General features: G+C 36.6%; 1 protein-coding gene across 1 annotated transcript in view; it reads left to right on the top strand.

Moving 5' to 3' along the window:
• Positions 1–3,584: 3,584 nt before the first annotated feature.
• Positions 3,585–14,295, top strand: part of mfr (ferlin family C2 domain-containing myoferlin misfire) — a 71,185-nt gene continuing 60,474 nt past the window's right edge. The window contains exon 1 of the mRNA XM_085205787.1: positions 3,585–3,765. Coding sequence (XP_085061913.1) covers positions 3,687–3,765 — 79 coding nt within the window. The 5' untranslated portion in view covers positions 3,585–3,686. The remainder of the gene's footprint in view (positions 3,766–14,295) is intronic.

The following is a 14,295-nucleotide window of genomic DNA, read 5'->3' as shown; positions in this document are numbered from 1 at the left end:
ATTTTTCAAAGATTGCAGGAATAAGATAAAAACTGTTACCAAAGAATTACATATACATATTAAGTGCGAAAACCTAAAGGTATAAAATTTTTGTTTATTATTTTGGTTTAACAAAATCAAAATAAGTTTTATTTTATGTAAAATTATCTTTTACTTTTTAGTTCCGTTGTTTTTCGGTTCGGTTTTTTTCGTTCAAAATTAATTCTTTTTACGATATTAAGTGATAAGTAACCTTAAAAGGATATTTCTTAAACGAGTGTTGGTTGTGGTGGTAGTGGTTGGTAACGAGTGGCATCTGTTGTGATATGTAAAACTTGACTCAATTAGGTATTATTTTTGTGGAAACTAACATTTTGGTATATTAACAAGAAAATACATAAAAAATATTCGGGCCAATTGGGAACCTCTCCCTTTTTTGAAGTCGGTTGAAAATGAAAACTTCTTTGATGAGGTTGGTTGAAAAGAAATGCAACGATGGGAAATCTTACTTCTGACAATAATTTTAACAAATTTTTCCCTTGTAACTATTCTAGTATAATTAATATTTACCAAAATAAAAACAAATTTTCTCAATTTTGACCGGATTTTATAATCAGAACCTAACCAAACTTTCATCAAACTACCCTTGAAGTGTATCCTTTCAAATAAGAAAAGAATCATTAGAATCGGTTGGCATGATATTGAGTCATTCGTCATTTTGTCGCACACGTACCAATACAAATTTAATACTTATGTGATTTTCTCATAGATACCATTGTCAAAAATAGACCAAATAAAAATTAGTTCCCACATGGGAAGCACTACCTTTCAAATAAAAAAAAATCATCAAAATCGCTTCACCTAAACAAAAGTTATGAAGTAACATACATAAAAAAAGAAACAGTCGAATTGATAATCTCCTTTTCTTACAGAAGTCGGTTAAAAAAGATTTGCTTTTGCGTCTGGTGATTATTAATGATACTGTTGGTTATTCCTTAAATAAACAGGCTTTGTTCGATTATTTATTGTTTTTTATTTTGCAAATAATAGCTTTAAAAAATATGGTAACAATTTACCCCGGTCTGTTAACAACTTGCCCCAACTCGGGGTAAGTTGTTACTTTCCGACTTTAGTCGTAAAAAAATTCATAACAAAAAAGTCTTACAAAGAATACCCCAAATTACTGTTTTAATTGCAAGTCTAGATATGTAAGTTGATTTTGATTATATTGTATAAATACTGAAATCAAGTATTCGTAGCAATATTTGAGGTTAAAAAAAAATCGGAACTTTTGGCCCCGCTCTCCCCTACTTTGAAAGGCCTTAATCCAAATAGAACTAGATGGACTGAAGCATTTCGGTATTGGAAGGACTTGAATGCAATGCATTATATTGAGAAATGTATTTTATGGGCATATGAATAGACAAATGTATTTTAGATATTTGTATATAAGTATTCAGTATAAACTGGTGTCTTCTGTATTGGATGATGTGAAGAAAACTGCAGTCAGTATAATTTATTTTATTTAATTACATTTTAAATGTTACATACATTACATAGCACGTTTGCTATGGCATATTACAGATGATTATTATGAATTTAACAAGTTAACAGTTTTTTAAACCAGTCTCTCTACACAGTTTCAATAAAGAGGTAAAAGATAAAATAATCATTTAATAAACCAATTTGATTTGAACCTACACTACAAGTGCATGTTTAAATATTACACGTACAGCCCCATTCAATGCCAGCAGCCATTTTAATCACGATCCTAACGAGGTATAACTACAGGTAGATTACTTTATTGTACGCATCTTACTTTGAGTTCGATCTAAATCATTTTATAGGATTAAAATTTCTTGACTTCTAGGAATAGATATAAATTGTAAATTAATTTGTAAAGAAATAAATATTTATTGTTTCATTTTTTCTTCTTTCAGCTTAACGCTGTATATATATATACGCATATATCAGCTTAGGCAGAGGGAACATAGTGTTAAGACACTCCGTTCCCCACTTTCCGCTGAATTATCGAGGCATTGCGTGCTGAGTGGCGGAATATAAATAATTTTAAATAAATATTTCATTCCCTCGAGTGGGAATCGAATCCACAACCAGTCGCGTTTACACACACAGTCACACTTTGTGCCCTTACGCCACGGCCCACGACCAGCCGGATATCAAATATTAAAATTCATAATTTTAGAAATCAACAAATCTAATATATCACATTTTACATAGCAATTAGGTTTAGCGCATTAAACGAAAAATTTAGACAGATTTTTGTTTTCGTCATCTGGACACCCAATAAGAAGGGATTTTAAAGCCTTTTAACCCTAAAGGGATGAAATAGGGGTTGATAGTTTGAATGGAAAGATCTTTAAATCGCCACCGATTTTTATAACATTTGAAATTCAGACTTAAAAAATATTTCATTGAACACGTGTTGCACTTAAGCAGACGAAGCTGTGCGTGTTCGTTAGTTAAATATAATTTCATACCACAAGTAGAAACAGAGAATGCACTTCAAAAATTTTCTACAGAAGTAAGGTATTTTTCTCTTGATATCTAATGAGCGGTCAGTTTTTTGCCACATTACGCATTCAAAGTAAACGTAACCATAGCACCATCTAGTTTTTCTTTCGGTTTTTTTTATTTTGGACAATTTGGACGAGTCGACTTAAAATTATACTTAACTATAAACATGAAGTTTTTGTCTTTTATTCATTGGAAACTTGTCAATTATACGTGGATCAGATGAAAATAAGTAAGTTCTATTTCGAATTTGGTTAGGTAGAGAAAAAAGTATTGAGGCTATCATGTCGCAGCGGCTAAAGATGGTTCGCTTCGCACTAGAGGAATTATTTAATATTTTCATTCCCGCATTCTGGTGGCTCTGGCCGAAATTCGGCAGAATGCGTAGGACGGAATGTCTTAAGTCTTAACATTAGGTTCCCGTGTTGCTTTTGTCTACCTCGCTATGTGTGGAGTAGTAATAAATACTAGAAAAGTAGTGGCATTCATTTGTATAAAGAGAAACACAAAACATGTGCCACTACCTACTCTGCTATTAGAAAATTTAGAATAACATTTTTATAATTATTATAAAAATGTTATTCAATGATTTTTGTTTCATTCGATCCCCACTCGAGAATACAATATTTAATATTTTCATTTCATCGCTCTGGTGCCGAGGCAAAAATGCGGGGTTTAGTTCCGTCACGAGATAATGAATTATATTTATCACTGCGTTGAATAGTGGAACTCATCCCCGCGCTATGACAAAGATAAAGAGCGGTGTTAAGTCCCGCCATTGAACACTTAATATCTCGAAAATTAGACGTAATGGAAAACGGATGTTCTAACACTACGTTTCCTTTTTCTACCCTGCGATACTTTAGCGGTAGTGATATAGCGTGAAGCAAAAAAAAAATATTTAAAAAAAGAAAAATCTAAAAAAATACATAAAATTTCCCCGTTTCCTGTAACAAAGAACAATGTACAAATATAAGGGTGGGGGTTGTGGGAGACAGCTATGGGCGGTGCCTAAACCCCCTCGGGGGGTAAGCCCGGGCTTACCCTTCATTCCTCCGGCAGCGCTCAGACCGCTCGCATGTCTTGTCAAAACGGGGACTAACCACCATTCAGCGCATGGTGGATAGATTAATAAGTTTTCGTGATGAACTAGTGAGCTCTCGGGCATCCAGATGTCTCTTATAGTTAATTTGAAACGGTTCAAAGTTCTGAAACGTAGCAGTGATAAGTTCGCGCGCATAGAGTTTAGAGGTAAGTTGTGTTTATGTGTTTTTTATTTTGTTTTTGTATGGATATTATTTGGCTTGTGTGTTTTTAGTTTTTTTGGTATTGTTTATTTGTTTTTATTTTTGTATTGTTTGTGTATTTTTTTTAATGAGCTTTTTGTGATGTGTTCCAGGATCCTTATGTTATGTGTCCACTGGTTGCGGATAATAGCGCTCTGCGAAATGCTGTTTCTTGAATTTACATATAATTCTAAAATGACATTATATTATTTATTTTTTATGTAATTTTTTACTGTGCATAATTGCCACGATCGCGTGAAGCAAAGCGCAAAGCGATTTCAAAGTGTCTAGTTTAGTGTTTAAAAAATATACGGGTATTTTTTTAGATTCTCGCTGTCTCTCCTATATATACATAGCTAACACGTTACGCGGAGAGAACCTATACGCCACAGACATAATTCGTTCGACAAATTACAAATTGCATACTTCATTAAAAGTCTATCGTAATAATATAATAACATTTTCTTCGAAAGAAATGAGCAAAAGAAAAAAAATGTATACACAGTTGAGTTTTTTGACATGTAAATTATTTATTAATATTTTACACGATGTATCCCGCAATGAAAACTTATATTAACATTCATACACTACATTACAGCTAGAGTTCTAGCCCTTGGAGTATTTTAGTTTTCAACCGATTTCTTCAACTTTGTGTAATATAAAAAAAGTACATGATTATTTTTTGTACTTGCTATTACAGCATTAATAACAATATAATGCGTAAAAATCGTGTCGTAAGTGCAAATAAAAATTACATCAATTTCCTTCAAAAACTTTTTCAATCCTATGAAGGGCGAAACAGGTTGTTGTATTCACAAATAAATATTTATTGCTTATTTTGCAACTCAATTTAGATACGTGGGATTGATGGCGATAGTTGTCACATGGGGGAATGATCACTTTGAGAATGAGAAAAAGAAATTGGAATATAGCGGGACTCAAAGCGGTACCTCATATAAACAATCCGAATGCTCTGATAATTAAAATTTGTATTTGTATTTTATTTTATTCTACGAGATATTTAGAATTATCCATATAAAACGTCAAGTAAAGTTGAAAGAGTTTTTAAATAAAAAGCTTTAACCTTGAGACCGGAAGTACATCTTACCAGAACTCTAACAAATCAAATAATGAAACTTATCCACTATCTCTTCTATTCACAAGAGTTTACAGGAAACATATAACCTAATAAAACTACTACTACGATAACGGAAATGTCACGATGATTTGAGTGCAGCTTTTTCTTTTTCGCTTTTGTTATAGCATAGCAAATATAAAGGGAACGTTTAAATAGTGGTAAAACACTCCGTTCCCCACGCACCACTTAATTTTTCTATTTTGTTCTATAGACATGAAACAGTTTATATAAATAGATATCAAAGATCAATGTCATAAAATGAGCTTATACTCGTAGCTTGCTATTTCGTTTAGATGGACAATAAATGTAAAGTGTTGCATGTTGAGAGGCGGAACTTAACGCCACGCCTTGTTAGCAGAGAGAAGAAATGACTATATTAATAAATAATAATAGAGTCAATAAATAAGTTAAAAATCCGTTCTCTAATAATCGTATTTGTTATACATTTTCTTTTAGTCACTAAGGAACCAACAAGTTTAATATGCTATTTGTATGTGTTTCTCATGAATATTAAGAAAACGAAAATATATAGAAACGAAAAGAAAGTAAACGTAGCGGAACTCAAACCCGCCACTTGGAACTTGGTACACTTGGAACACTTGGTAGTTCCTGAGATGAGCTCGTTCAACCAAACAAACTCGCCAGCTTCATAATAGTAGTATAAAAGTATACATTTAGAAAAGTACCAAAACAAATAAATATAAATTAAATGTTCTATAAAATGTTGACATTAAACTAAAATTCCTCCAGTTTCAAAGCTACTTGAATTTTCATCTGCACATATATTGCTTAGCAACAAATTACTTAAGCTCGTCCAAGTCGTTAGAACTAGAGCTTTCTGGGAACGTTTGTTCTGTAAGAATTGAATGAAGATATGTAAATAAGCATATTATATAATGGATTTAAACACCTTACTTAACTAATACTCTCACACTCCGTTCCCCACTTTCCGTCGAATTTTGGGGGCATTGTGTGTTGAGTGGCAGAACTCAACTTTTTATTAAAACAAATAAATGAAAATTTAAATAATTAATTCCTTCCAGTTGGGATCGATACAAATAGACCTCAACACAAAAGCATTTTTTCCTGAGGTTAGGATTAAGTGAACCTACATCCATTAAGATGTCAGTCAAACTCTACGCCACTACGCTACATCGGCCTCGTTTAAGTAGATATTGTCTTTCTGGAATTGAAAATAATTATTATTGTATTTAATGGGCCTGAACTCAACAGGTGGCAGGGAATCTGAGCTTAGGACAAAGTGATCTCTCAATTTACAATAATATTCAATTAAAGGACAAAGAACGAAGACGTGTCACGTCGTGAACCTCCGTTCCATGGAGGTTCTACCGTCCAATTTTCGAGACATTGTGCGTAGAGGCGGCACTCAACGCCCCGCTTTATCTTGATACCAGAGCGAGGAAATGAAAATAATAAAACCCCGAGTGGTTATCGAACCCACAGCTATCGCGCTTGCAGTCAGACGAACCATGTAATTAAGTCAAGGTTACATTTAATTTCTAACTGAGCTTACGTGCATAGACTAATTAATTACTTGAAGTAAGTTGTTTATTTTGAGAAAATTATGTTTTTTCTTATTACTCAGACCATCGTGGCGCAGTGGGTCAGTGTTTGACTGACAACGCGTTAGTTGAATTCTATCCACATTTGGTACCCCAAATTGACTGACTGATTTTCATTTCCCAGTGATTGATTTAATATGCCTATTTTGTTATATGTGGTATACAATGTGAGGCAAAAAAAATACAGGGTTTCGCGAGAAGGAAACAATATTATATATAATGTTAATGTATCAATTAAATTATGAGGATGCACAAAATAGAACCTAAAAAAAGTATTTGTATATTGTAAACTTAGCGTAGAATATCTTGAATATTGATTACAATGTAATTATAGCTGCACGCAGTGTATCCCGCATATAGCAGGGCAGGCAGATGGAATCCGGGAACCTAGTGTCATACCTCCAGAATTCGGCGGTAAGTGGGGAACGGAAGTTTCTTAATGGGAACGGAGCTTAAAACATTGGGTTCCCATGCTCACTGTGCCTGTATGTGTTGAGGGCGGAACTCAACGCCACGTGTTGCTTCTTTACCAGAACGAAGAATTGAAAATATTAAATATTTTCTGTCCTAGAGTAGAAATCGCGTACCTGTCGCGTTTATAGTCGCATATAACCTAATGTTGGGACATTCTGGTCCTCACTTTCAACATTGCCACCGCTGGTTTAATGATGGAGACAACACTTCAGAGACAGAGAAAACCATTCATAGCTCCGCACATTCATCAGTCACACTACATTTGTAGAAAAGCGTGTTTTTTTAATTTTTTGTAACTATATATTATTCATAATAGCGTGTGAAGCGCGATTACGGTAATGCCACTTCATGAATTATAAAAATTTATATTTTGTTTTCTAGTAGTAGTTTCCTTGTAGCTAGCTATAACTAGAAAACCAAAAGTTAATTATAATACCATTTAGCATGTAAAACTCATTTCGTATCGTTTCTTTGAGGGATTCTCAGAAAATACGAAATATTTGTGTAAATGTGTGGGTTTTATTTGAACCCGTCGCGGCGCGTGGTGTCCGCCTGTAAACGCACACCCTTTCAGGGAATGGGAAATTATTGTGCCGCTATATAAAAATATTTTTTCGGTAAGATGGTCTTATATTTTTTTTAGCTTTTTTAACAGAGGGAACCCAGTAACATTCTGCTCCCGACGCACCGCACAACTTTCGAGATATTTGCGTGTTGAGTGGGTGTACTAGCGCCCCGCTTTGTGTTGTTAGAGCGGGAGAGTAAAAATAACAATCCCCCGAGTGGATACCTAATCCACAACTGTCATGTTTACAGTCAGACACCGCGCTGCTAAGCCACGACGACTCTTTTATGTCCTTGAAATGGAGAAACATAGCGAAGTGAAAACGTACTTGAAACTATTTTAACCGGATTAATTGCGTTTAATCAATCAATTCGGCCTTGGTCACGGCGGGGCAGGGGGTGCTAAGAATCTCCGGCAGAAATCCGGCTGTCAAAAATCAAAACGACCTCTGCACCTGGCAACATACAACACCAGGACCCTGAGAACCGACGAGAAAATAAAAGAGCTGGAAGAAGAGATAGGCAAGTTAAAGTGGAACATCATAGGACTATCCGAAGTCCGAAGACAGGGAGAGGGCACGGTAATTCTCAAGTCTGGTAACTTGTTCTATCACCGGGAGGGCGAAAATCTGTCCCAAGGTGGTGTCGGGTTTCTCGTCCACAAGTCTCTCGTCAACAACGTGACACAAGTCGAAAGTGTGTCTGCAAGGGTAGCGTACCTTATACTCAGAATATCGGAACGGTATTCACTGAAGGTCATACAGGTATATGCTCCGACCTCGACACACCCAGACGATGAGGTTGAGGCTATGTATGAGGACGTCAGTAGAGCCATACATGCCTCAAAGACTCATTTCACGGTAGTGATGGGGGATTTTAACGCAAGATTGGGAAAGCGAGACGGCGACGAGCAGAAAGTAGGGCCCTTTGGGTTTGGGCAACGGAACCACCGAGGCAGCTTGCTCGCTGGCTTCTTAGAGAAGGAGAATCTCTTTATGATGAATTCCTTCTTCAAAAAGAAGCCACAGCGCAAGTGGACTTGGATAAGCCCTAGTGGCTCCACAAAAAGCGAGATAGACTTCATCCTGACAGACAAACGGCACATATTTAACGATGTCTCAGTGATCAATAGGGTTAAAACAGGTAGCGATCACCGGATGGTAAGAGGCACGTTAAATATCAATATCAAGCTGGAACGGTCACGTTTGATGAAATCCACACTCCGACCTACACCTGTCCAAATCCATGGCTCTGAGAACTTTCAGCTAGAGCTGCAAAATCGTTTCACGGCCCTAAATTTATGCAAGTCTGTGGACGATGTCAACACGAGGGTGGTACAAATAGTCCATGAGGTAGGGTCCAAGTTCTTTAAGACCCCCTCCGGTGGTAAACCTCAGGAGCTCTCTGACCATACACTTGGTCTTATGAAGGAAAGGCGTGAACTGTGTATCCGGTCCCCGTCTTCAATGTCTAAATACAGGCAGCTCAATAAACAGATCTCTTGTAGCAGACGACGTGATCTGCGTGCTCATAATGCAAGGCGCGTCATAAATATAATCGAGCGGAACCAAGGCTCCAAGGTGTTCACAAGAAATCTGAGTACCGGGCAAAGCCAGTTAACGAGATTGGAGACGGGGTCTGGTGATATAGTTTCGTCTATGCCTGAAGTTCAGAGAGAAATTGAGAGGTACTACGGACACCTATATAAATCCTCGAAACCTCTTGTTCCCAAATTGGTGAATGACAAGAGAGCCAAATTGACCCGACGCTATACCGAAGATCTTCCGGACGTCAGCCTGTACGAAATTAGAGGAGCCCTTAATCAGCTTAAGAACAACAAAGCACCGGGTGATGACGGTATTACTGCAGAGCTACTAAAAGCTGGAGGTAAACCCCTCCTAGTGGTGCTACAAAAATTATTTGATACCGTCATCAGTAGCGGAACTGTTCCGGAAGATTGGAGTAGGAGCGTGGTGGTGTTGTTCTTCAAAAAGGGCGATAGAGCTCTTTTGAAGAACTACAGACCTATCGCGCTTTTGAGCCACATTTATAAGCTTTTTTCGAAGGTTCTTACAAATCGTATCGCGCGCAAACTTGACGACTTCCAGCCTCCCGAACAAGCCGGTTTCCGAAAAAGCTACAGTACCATGGACCACATACATACGCTGCGACAGGTCATACAGAAGACCGAGGAGTATAACCTGCCGTTATGTGTTGCGTATGTGGACTATGAGAAAGCCTTCGATTCTATCGAGACCTGGGCGGTACTGGAATCTCTCCAACGATGCCAGATTGACTATCGATACATCGAAGTATTGAAGTGTGTTTACAAAGCCGCGACGATGTCAGTCCGTGTCCGCGACGGAAGAACAGCACCTATTCCACTGCAGCGCGGAGTACGACAGGGGGATGTAATATCCCCGAAACTGTTTAACGCTGCACTGGAAGACGTGTTTAAGCTGATGGAGTGGAACAGCCATGGTATTAACATCAATGGCGAACACTTAACACACCTTCGATTTGCCGATGTTATAGTAATCTTGACAGAGTCTCTGGAGGAACTCAGTACCATGCTAGGGGACCTCCATAACGCCTCACAACGGGTGGGTCTTAAGATGAACATGGACAAGACAAAGATCATGTCTAACGTCCATGTAACACCCATACCGGTCGTTGTTGAAGGCGTACCTCTGGAAGTTGTTAACGAGTACATCTACCTGGGACAAGTGATCCGAATGGGTAAGTCCAACTTTCAGAGAGAGGTCACTCGTAGAATCCAACTCGGCTGGGCAGCGTTTGGGAAACTGCAAAATATCTTCTCGTCCAGTATACCTCAGTGCCTGAAGTCAAAAATGTTCAATCAGTGTGTGTTGCCAGTGTTAACGTATGGCGCTGAGACGTGGTCTTTCACCGCAAGCCTTATCCACAGGCTCAAAGTCGCTCAGCGAGCGATGGAGAGAGCTATGCTTGGTATTTCTCTACGCGACAGAATTCGAAATGATGAAATCCGTAGACAAACGCAGGTTACCGACGTAGCTCTCAAAATTTGCAAGCTAAAGTGGCAATGGGCAGGCCATATTGTCAGGAGGACCGACAACCGATGGGGAAGAAAGGTCCTCGAATGGCGACCACGCCTCGGCAAAAGGAGTATAGGCCGCCCTCCAACCAGGTGGACCGACGACCTTAAAAAGACAGCGGGAACCCGCTGGATTCAAAGGGCGCAGGACCGGACGGAGTGGCGAGCATTGGGGGAGGCCTATGTCCAGCAGTGGACCTTAAAAGGCTGATGGATGAATTGTGTTTATTTTGGATAATACATAATTTTGGAAAATCCGACGTTTCGAGCACTTTACAGTAGTCCGTGGTCACGGGTAGACGAATGCCACCTCGGTCTACACGTGACCACTATACTTTCATTTAATCTTTATATATGTATAATAAAACAGTAAAAATATTTTGTTTGTACATTTAGAATTTTTGACTGAAATGGATATAGGGCCACTTAAAAACAATAATAGAAAGCATAAAATTATTTTTTTTAGATTTCTTGTCTGTCTGTCTGTCTACATCTATACTTATACTTATAAAAAATCTGTATATGTTTGTGATAAATCTATATTGTTAACCGACTTTCAAAACAAGGAGGAGGTTCTCAATTAATTATTTTCGATTCAATTTTCAAATTATTTAGACTAATGTTATACCACATTTATAAAGGAAGTTCCTACCAATGACTACAATGTCTCACAATACATAATATCTCAAAATAACGCGAAACACGGAGAACGAACGAAGAATTCTCTCTGCCTACTAAAAAAATTATATAATACTTTGTTGTAAGAGTGTTAAATTAAAAATGATAACCTAGTGCTATATCACTACGTATCTTTGCCTATGCTAAAAGTAATGAAAAAAAATGCCTTAATAAGGAAAGCCTAAAGTTGCCTCATTCGACTTACCATATAAACATGACGTGGATGTATATCAGAAAACATTTCATATATAATTACATTAATAATCGTCCAAAATAACTGCTATTTTCTGTTATTAAGGTATAATATGATATGTTTTATATGAATGAATGAGATCATAATAAATTTTATTAATAAATAAATAGAGGAGGGCGTTGTAGCGTAGGAGCACAAGCGTGCGATTGTAAACGCGACGATTGGTTGGTTCGATTCCCACTCGGGGCAATGAAATATTTAATATTTTAATTTCCTCGCTCTGTTCACCCAGTCAAAGGTAACAAACATAAAAAAAATACAGCCGAATTGATAACCTCCTTTTCTTACAGAAGTCGGTTAAAAACGAGTTTCAACAGAAAATATTGAAAATTTTCAAAAGATTTTCCATTAAAATTTTCGAAAAGTTAAAGTTGAGTCGCTTATAAAATTATTTTTTAACAAAAACAAAAACCGACTTCTAACAACAAACTAAAAAGTAAATAATAATTTTACAAAAATTTTATAATTTTGAAGTCGGTGCCAAGCTAACGCTACAACACCTTTACTACAATATCTAATTACTAAGCCTGTTTGTTTTACTTCGTTGTAAACGCGACTGGTTGTGGGTTCGATCCCCACTCAAGTAAATTAAAAAAAAAATTCAAAAATTTAAAATGTTTATTCAAATCAACTTTATCAATGAAACGAACAAATCATATAAAATATTTATTTAAATTTATATTTTCTTTTCTTCGCTTTAGTGTCGAGGCAAAGTGCGGCGTTGAGTTCCGCCATTCAACACGCAGGGGCTTCCGAATTAGGCGGAAAGTGTAAAACAGAAATGTTTTAAAAGAAACGAAGAAAGTGTCAACAATAGGGTCCCTCTTCCTACCCTGCTATGTTTGGGATACAGAGTGGAACTAAAATATATATATTTAAAGCTGCCTTCTAGGTGCTTAGTATTTTAATGTCTTGTAAGAGACACTTAATTAATTTAAACATCGCTTCAAAGCAGCGACATCTGATATATTGAATAAGTTTCGTATTCAACTATCGGCTCTCATCCTTTTGCACTAAGATAAGGAAGGAAGGAAGATATTTATAAATAAATTAAAAGCAAAACATCTTTTTTAGGAAAAGCTTTTATTTAAACGATTTAAAAAGGATAAAATAAAGTGTTTCTTTTAAATGTTATCTATCAACACATTACCTCATTATACATAATCTATATGATCGTAAAAGCTTGTCGCGCGATTTACTTTTGTAAATAAACCAGTACTAATTTAATTATGTAAAATCTGTAAAAAGTTAAAAGAAAATTATAGTCTATATTATATAATTTAAAAAGTTCGGACCCACAACTTCGGGATCGAACGCTTTTCAAACCACACTTTTAATTTTCAAATGAACAAGCGGACGAAGCCGCAAGTTACAGCTAGTTTTTAATTCTATATAATTTGAATTGCTTTGGGAATAACCCTAACAAACCACAGGGCTGATGAAAGTGAACTGTGTATTGCGAAGGGTTAGGGCGCTAAATTACAGTTAATTATAGATTCGAACGTCTATTATACGGATGTTAGGATACTTTTTTAGCTTCACGGTGTATCCTGCATATATCAAGAAATTCCGCAAAGAAATTCCGTTCCCCTTGTTTAGTAGTGGAACTCAACGTCGCGTATTACCAATTTACCAGAACGACGAAATGAAAACAGTTCTTTCATCCAAATATAACAAGGTACGTATATAAACACCACCGAACGACACCGTCTGACTGGTAACGTGATGATTATAAGTTCCATCAACAGTAGGGTAATGATGTGTTTTGGTCTTGCCCCTCTGGCGGCGCTATCCACAATGGCCTCAATAATAAAAAGCAAGATAACTACAATTTTCTATAATAAAAGTTTCAAATTCAATATTAATGTAGGTACATGTAGATACTCGTAGATATATATAATATGTCTCTAACAACAGTTGCAATTTATATTCAAATCCTAATGCAACGATCAGTCTGCGGTTAATCTATCTAAAAGCATGTCTGCCAGTATTAATTATATTATTGAATATCCATATAAAATATTCAGGCATAGTACGGCAGCGATGCTAGAGAGTTCGATTCGAGATAATTCGTGGCAATAACATATTTTCATTTGTTCACTCTGGCAAAACGAAGCGTGGCGTTGAGTTACGCGATTACGATTTCGTGCAATACTTAAAACAGACTGTTGAAATAATTATCTCATGGGTGGGAATCGAACCAATCTTACCATCCAATTTCCGTGACATTCCGTAGGTATTAAGCGGTATAACTTTGTATTGTGTTCGTTCCCCCGAAACGATAATCGAACCCAAACCGCAGCTCATGTAGCCGACCTATAAGAATACTATATGTACAACAGATATTTATTTATAATATAGCATAATAGGTAGGTAGTAGCGCTGCAAGTATATCTTAGGTTAAGACACCTCATTATATGTTGACAGTGACAAGGAACGTGTATTACGAGCTTTATTAGCATACCTAATGTCAGAGAATACCTCGTTGCGCGGCGGCACTGGATCTGACTGCAATCACGACGGTTGTAGGTTCGATTCCCACTCGAGGAATTTCATAATTTTCATTGTCTCACTCTTAATACCAGAGTATCAAAACAACACGCAGGATTGAGTTCCGCCACTTAGCAACGTAACGTCTTGAAAATTGAAAATCAAGCAAAGTGTCTTATCACTAAGTTGATGCGTACAAGTGTTTGTTATCAGAACAAGCTATTTTACTTCAAATAAAA

This window comes from Heliconius melpomene, chromosome 21 (assembly GCF_056956725.1).
Source record: "Heliconius melpomene rosina isolate 202511_hmr_F chromosome 21, ASM5695672v1, whole genome shotgun sequence".
NCBI lineage: Eukaryota > Metazoa > Arthropoda > Insecta > Lepidoptera > Nymphalidae > Heliconius > Heliconius melpomene.
The sequence above is the reverse complement of the archived record's forward strand: the minus strand, read 5'-3'. Positions and strand labels throughout refer to the sequence as shown.